Source organism: Magnolia sinica, chromosome 3 (assembly GCF_029962835.1).
Source record: "Magnolia sinica isolate HGM2019 chromosome 3, MsV1, whole genome shotgun sequence".
Taxonomy (NCBI): domain Eukaryota; kingdom Viridiplantae; phylum Streptophyta; class Magnoliopsida; order Magnoliales; family Magnoliaceae; genus Magnolia; species Magnolia sinica.
Genome location: NC_080575.1, coordinates 23,820,620 through 23,827,162, shown reverse-complemented (window position 1 = coordinate 23,827,162; position 6,543 = coordinate 23,820,620). Strand labels below are relative to the sequence as shown.

Below are 6,543 nucleotides of genomic sequence, written 5' to 3'. Positions count from 1 at the left end.
CTTACGTGGAATACAAATAACTCAAGCTAAACCGTTGGCAATGGGCATTAGTTTAGATGTACGGTGAAAAAATTACTACCAATTCTTATCAAAATATTGGACGGTTAGAAATGAAAGATTTCCAATGGTGTTATTAAAACAGAAAAAGTGTCCATAAATCAGAGGGTAGGATCATTAAAACAACCTATTTTTGTAATGGAATAAAACGACGTTGGATTACGCAATTTAGCTGGTTTAGTGTGGGTTGAAATATGCCGCGTGGACCATTTTCAAGTAGCTGTGTATGAAGAGTCGTACGCAATCGGAGTATGAAATAACTCTGCTGAAAAAGAAAACGGAGAAAAAGAACTGACTACTCTTGCACCGATGAGGCAGTGGCAGCAGCTTTACGACAACGACAACCATCCATCTCTCCGGCCCATGCGCTGAATAGTGGGGCCCACATTCCTCTTTTCAGATATGTTATTAAATTACCACTGCTTGGAGACAATTGCAGCCTCTCTTTTACCCTTTTCAGCTGCAGAATTCATGCTCTGGATCCCTATCCTTTTCTCCTTCCATTCCCACTTCCAAAAGCACAAAACAAAAGAGAAAAAACGCCCCCTTTTCATCAGTTCTTGAATCTCTCACTTTTCTCAGTCCCCTCTCTCTCGCTCTGCAATGGAAGTAAGTGAAAGAGGCCTGAAATTGATATCTAAGCCCTCCCATTTGATTTTTCCACACACACCCATTTCTTATTTTGGGGTTTTGTTTTTGTGTTGTAGGATTACAAGAGGAGTCAGATTCCGGCATTTGGGTACTGGGATTTCAGCGACGATCTCCCGATTACGCAGTACTTTGAGTCGGCTGCGCAGGCCGGGCTTATCCGGTTCAATAACATCACGGGAGAGAGTGATTTGTACGGTTACGATCTCAAGAGGCCCACCGCTGCAACGGTTCATCGCCCTAAGGTTCGGTATCTTCCTTCTTCTTCTTTCTCTTCTCCTCCTTCGGGTTAGTTTTGTAATTTTCACTTCGGTTTTGGGCTTTTATCATTATTTTATTATTTCTTCTGTTTATTCGGGTTTTTCATTACCCGATGGACCGTACACCGAAAATCTCACGCGTTTGAGAATCCTAGCCGTACAATCTTTAGCCCTTTTTCGGTCAGTTGGATGCGAAGCATTTCTGTATTTTCATCCCCGCCCGTGTGTTTGCGGGTTAGAATCTTCCCACGTGTGAGAATTTTGGTGCATGGGCCATCGACAGACAGATACATGGCGACCCAAAATACGGTGGATCTCACTGCCGACACCCTATGCACAAAAAATCCCCCACATCCTAAAAACCTAGCCATCCAGTTTTTCATTATCTTACCACGTGGGAGGATTTTGTTACATGGGCCATCCATAGCCAGGCCCATCATATCAACGGTTTGGATCAATGAAATGTGAACCCGACCCTCTACAAATGGTTTAAAAATAAGGAGTTATCTGATACTCAGACTGCGTATGACGCTTGATACGCAGGCGCTCAAAATTTGTATACGTGGTGACACGTATACATCAACACAAATGAAAGGGCCTAGGTTGCCTAGATTAGTAACTCTAGCCTCTGGTTGGTCGACGCTTTTTGTGGAAATATGACGTTCGAAATTTTCATTATCAACCGTCCAATAAATGTCCACCAATGCGACGGTCAGAAAATCAAATGAGCTTTATTTTTAGCTCACGAAACATCTGCACTGGGTACCATAATTTGGATGATTTGATTTGACTACTTGTATGCCAAATGTACAAGGACTAATCCATAAGTGCCTGTGTATCATCATCACACTCTACCAGAGTATCAAAATGTATACTGGAACTGGGATTATTTCAAGTGCCCTCAGGTATACCGTTAATACGGTCCTGCATTGAGTACCACTGATATCTGACCCACTATAATAAAATTAGTATATACACTGGGTGTGTACGTTTTGTACCCTTTTATTCGTTTGCAGGTGTATGTATGCTAAGTGCCTTTTGATGCACGCGGCATACATTACTTTATTAGCCTCGTTCCAGTAGTATCGATACCACCGTAGGCTTACGGTGGTACGGGGCAGATGTGGGACCCATGTGATGTATTTGCAACATCCAACCCGTCTATCAGACGCATCGTCCCAAAAACTCATATGGGTGGCATGGAATGTATTGGGGTAGGAGAGTGAATGGTCACCCTTGAATTTCTGATTTTTAGCCTGGCTATTTATCTGTACTGTACGAAGGGTCTGATGAACGGTATGGATTCTATATACACAACATGATGGGCCGTCCAAAATAATCGACGGTGGGTTTTCCCTCTCAACATGTATTCTGTTCTGAGGCCCACCTGAGTTTTGGACAGGGGTCCGTGGGTTATTTAGGTGACACGTCTGATGGACGGGTGGGATTCTGTGAATACATCACTCGACCATACATTTAATGAAATTAGGATTTGACTGGTAGATACATTGCCACGTGGCCATACAAACGTTTTATGATGATAAATGACCAACTGTTCGGATGTTGATGTATGATGTGTGATGGATCATGGTTGGATCACACGCACGAGTGATTGGATGGCGTGGATGGTTGATGATGAGCATAGATGTAACCATGTGATTGCAGATGAAAGAAAACTCGAAATCTCATATGCAGCATGTAAGCAAGGAGCAAAGGAAGCAAGGTAGGGTCTGTGACGTGACCGAACCTCCAAAGCAGCCAAGGGCCCCAAAAGCCGTGGATGAAGATCTCTATAAGATCCCACCCGAGCTCTTGCATGAAAAGCCTAAAAGGGTGGGCCACGCATATCTGCTACTAGCTTATTCTCATTTCACTTTCTTTTATTAAGTACACGCCACGCACTTGTACAAGATCTGAACCAATCATCAGGTGGGATTTATCTTAGATTAGCCGTAGAAGGTCTACCATAGGGAATGAATTTGGAGGGTGGCCCATCTGATCATTGGTTCATATATGCCACGTGTCACTAATTAAATTTTAAAACAAGGCCTTAGTTTTCCTCAGTATCTATTTTATTACGTGTTCTTGTGATTGACCTTTTTTTGGTTTTTTCGCAGAAGAGGGTTATGGGATTTTGGTCAAGTTGCCTGGCACCGAGTTGCATTGCATGAACGGTGGAGATATGCCTCACGTGTATAATAAAGTTAGGGGAATAGGGTTGCTTACTTTAGGATGCTTTAATGGGACCGGATGTTGTTTGGATGGCCTGGATGCTTTCTTTCTTTTTCTCTCTCTCTATCTTTTTTTTTTTTTTTTTTTTTTTTTTCTTTCTTTGGGTGGATTGGCTTTTGCATACGTGTACACATGGCTTGATCTTTTTGGGAATCATCTATACCCAGCTTATTGGTATATGCGCTCCTTGCTTTTTCTCGTATAGTGATACAGTAGCATGGTGATATAGTAGCACGAACTTTTTACGTACAGACGCGGATTGCTCGTTATGTATGTGTGTTATCCATAACCGCTCATTTTAGGCCATGAGACTGGCAAATGTGGCAAATCCAACGCCTGAGTGTTCCAAACCATAGAAAACAGTTGGGGTAACGAGATCCACCATCGAGACTTTCTATTGGCATGGAACATAATTAATCAAATTAATTACAATCGTACAATCAAACCTAATAAGAAATAATCTAAATTTTAGGTAAAAAATCCTTGTGAGGAAAAAAAAAAAAAAATCAGATTTGAACGCTCTTGACACACACACACACACACTATCTAATCGGAATAGAAAAAAAAAATTTGTGCAATTCTATGTGCTCTTGATGTGTCCTTTGATGACATCAATAACTATTGAGGAGCAGTTGATGATATCAAATATCCTTCAATACTAAGTAACAATTTTAAAAATTGTCCGGGAATCGTCTTAGATTGTTTTAGGTAAGTATTTATCAATGGCATCCCAAATATCCTTGGATACTAAGTAACAATTTTGAAAATTGTCCAGCAATCAACTTAGATTTTTTTAGGTAAGTATTTATCAATGGCATCCCAAATATCCTTCGATACTAAGTAATAATTTTAAAAATTGTCCAGCAATCAACTTAGATTTTTTTAGTTAAGTATTTATCAATGGCATCCATTTTCTATCACTGACATTCACATCTTACCCGACAGGATCAAGTGGTTTGTCAATAAGATTAACAAAATTTGTTACAAATAAATTTAAAACTTTAGACAATAATTTCTTGGGGTCTACTGTGATATTTATTTGCCATATTACCCTTCATGAGGCCGTACAAACGTAGACAAAGGAAAACAAAAATAGTAGTTTCAAAACTTATTGTATCCATTGAAGTTCTCAACACCAAGCCTTTTTAAAATGAGCATGCAAAATGGATGGCTAACATAAGTTGCACAGCCTTGTGTATGAAAACTTACACTAATCAGAGGATTTTATGCATTCAATCAGTGGCCTAAAAAATGGACGGTGTGGATCACTTTAAAAACGGTAGTGACAATCGATGATGAACATCTGCAGCTGGGGTTTATTATGGATCTCTTCTGGTTCCATAGAATCACTTCCATTGTATCATTCTAGATATCCCTTTCAGGGTTGGAAAGTGAACGGCTATGAAAAAGGATAGTGATAAAAGGCCTAACTTGCAGATCGATCGTATAAGCCGGTCAGTATGATAGTTGTATGGTAGCGCAAGAAATATGTGCAGCACCAAATGGACAGTCCGGATTGATCTATTACACCATCTAAGTGTACCGATGCAATTGGGAGCACTACAACTTCTTTTCAATTGATTTCTAAAGTCTAACCAGTTGGACCACAAGTAACGGTTCACCCAATTAAAAACCTCTAATTTACCACGAAAATCAGCACATCCACCCATCAAGTGGACCCCACTTGTATTTGGCTATTCATCAATGGTTATACACCATTTTCAATGGTGTAGCTCGCTTGACCAGTGGATATTGCTAATTTTTGCATAAGGTGATCCTCATGGTGGGCCAATCTATTAAGAAGATTGGATGTCACAAACACTAAAGATTTTGGAAGTTATCCATTGCTGCACCGTAATCTTTGGTCCAACCGGTTGGACCTCAAGAGCTACTTTATTTTTACCACCAAAGGTTGGCGACTTTTGAAGGTGTTAGTTTGATTTTCAAAATTCAAAGTGGGAGGTTGGGTAAAAAGGAGATGGACTTGAATATGCAGAGAGGACTTTTTACACACGAGTTCACACATGGGCACGTGTACAAATTCTGACGGGTCATCTGGAGGACACTCCTATGTCGGAGACATGGAACCAAGGTCAATCTGACGAAAGAAGCAACCATTGTTCATTCTCGTTCACACACTGGTTAATCTGACGGTCCTAGCGGACTAGGTTTTGGTCCATGGACTGTAAACACTGGGACTTGCAGAATGAGTGGCGTAGATCCTCCAAGTGACTCCGTGTCCTGCCGGAACCCATACGCAATAGATTGGATGGTATATATATATATATATATATATATATATATATATATATATATATATATATATAGGGAAAAGGTACTATGCGCTCGACCTCACGAGTCCGTCCCATGAGGTCGAGCTGTGTGGGCCCCACCACATACAAAAGTGGAGAGGGGCTGTGCACCATTAAAACATTCATAACCATTTTTTGGGCCCACCGAGATGTGGTTTGCAAATCCAGCCCATCCATTATGTGTGTCCCACTTGGATGAGGGTTCAGACCAAGTTTCAGATGCATGCAAATTTCAGGTGGGCCTCACCAAGTGCTTTTATATATTTTAACGGTGTCTTCACATGATTTTAGATGGTATGGCCCACCTGAGTTCCATATATGGCTGATTTTTGGGATATCCCATAATTTAAAGGGGACCCATCAAATGCACGGTGTTGATGGTCGACACGCATTAAGGTGGGGCCCACACAGCTTGACCTCACGGCAGCTTACCGTGAGGTCGAGCGCATAGTACCTTTTCCCATATATATATATATATATATATATATATATACACACACCACAGCTGACAATGGACTTCCTATGAGGGATATCTCCCAGCTTGATTAATGGTCCAAATTTAAGGACCTCTCTAATACTGTAATAAAATTGAACTCGAATGATATTTCCTTGTATTAAGATAGTATATATATATAAATGGATGGTACAATATAAGTAGATAAAAGAGAATCAATTAGCATCAATTAGCTAGCTTGAAGATTTCCCTTATACTTTCGGCCCCAACTCATCTAGCCCATTTTAGCTTTCAACAAACAAGTTTTCAGCTTCCAATGTGAATATGAGATAACACATTTGATGAACGGAGTGGGATCTTATGTAAGTTTGTGGCCCAGTGGTAGTTGATTTGTTGTAGACATGCATCGTGACTGCCCGTAATAAAGCTAGTAGGATCCATTGATGTATAAGTAAGACTCTAAGGGCCTGTTTGGCCAGACAGATCCCATGAGATTAGGAAGGATGGGATGGATTTTAAGGTAATGATGGTGGTGTCAGTGGATTGGTTTAAGATCCATGGGATTTCTAAATCCTGGGAT

At 40.6% G+C, this 6,543-nt stretch overlaps 1 protein-coding gene across 1 annotated transcript; it reads left to right on the top strand.

Moving 5' to 3' along the window:
* The first annotated feature begins 483 nt into the window (after window positions 1-483).
* LOC131239709 (uncharacterized) lies at window positions 484-3,376 on the top strand. The gene is made up of 4 exons (XM_058237545.1): window positions 484-666; window positions 765-950; window positions 2,631-2,798; window positions 3,083-3,376. Exons 1-4 carry the CDS (start codon window positions 661-663, stop codon window positions 3,134-3,136), a joined length of 414 nt encoding a protein of 137 aa, XP_058093528.1. The 5' UTR covers window positions 484-660; the 3' UTR covers window positions 3,137-3,376.
* Window positions 3,377-6,543: the final 3,167 nt, after the last annotated feature.

Coding starts and splice junctions, on each gene's coding strand:
- LOC131239709 (XM_058237545.1), top strand. Junction 951..2,630: donor CAACGGTTCATCGCCCTAAG/GTTCGGTATCTT, acceptor ATGTGATTGCAG/ATGAAAGAAAACTCGAAATC. Junction 2,799..3,082: donor TGCATGAAAAGCCTAAAAGG/GTGGGCCACGCA, acceptor GTTTTTTCGCAG/AAGAGGGTTATGGGATTTTG.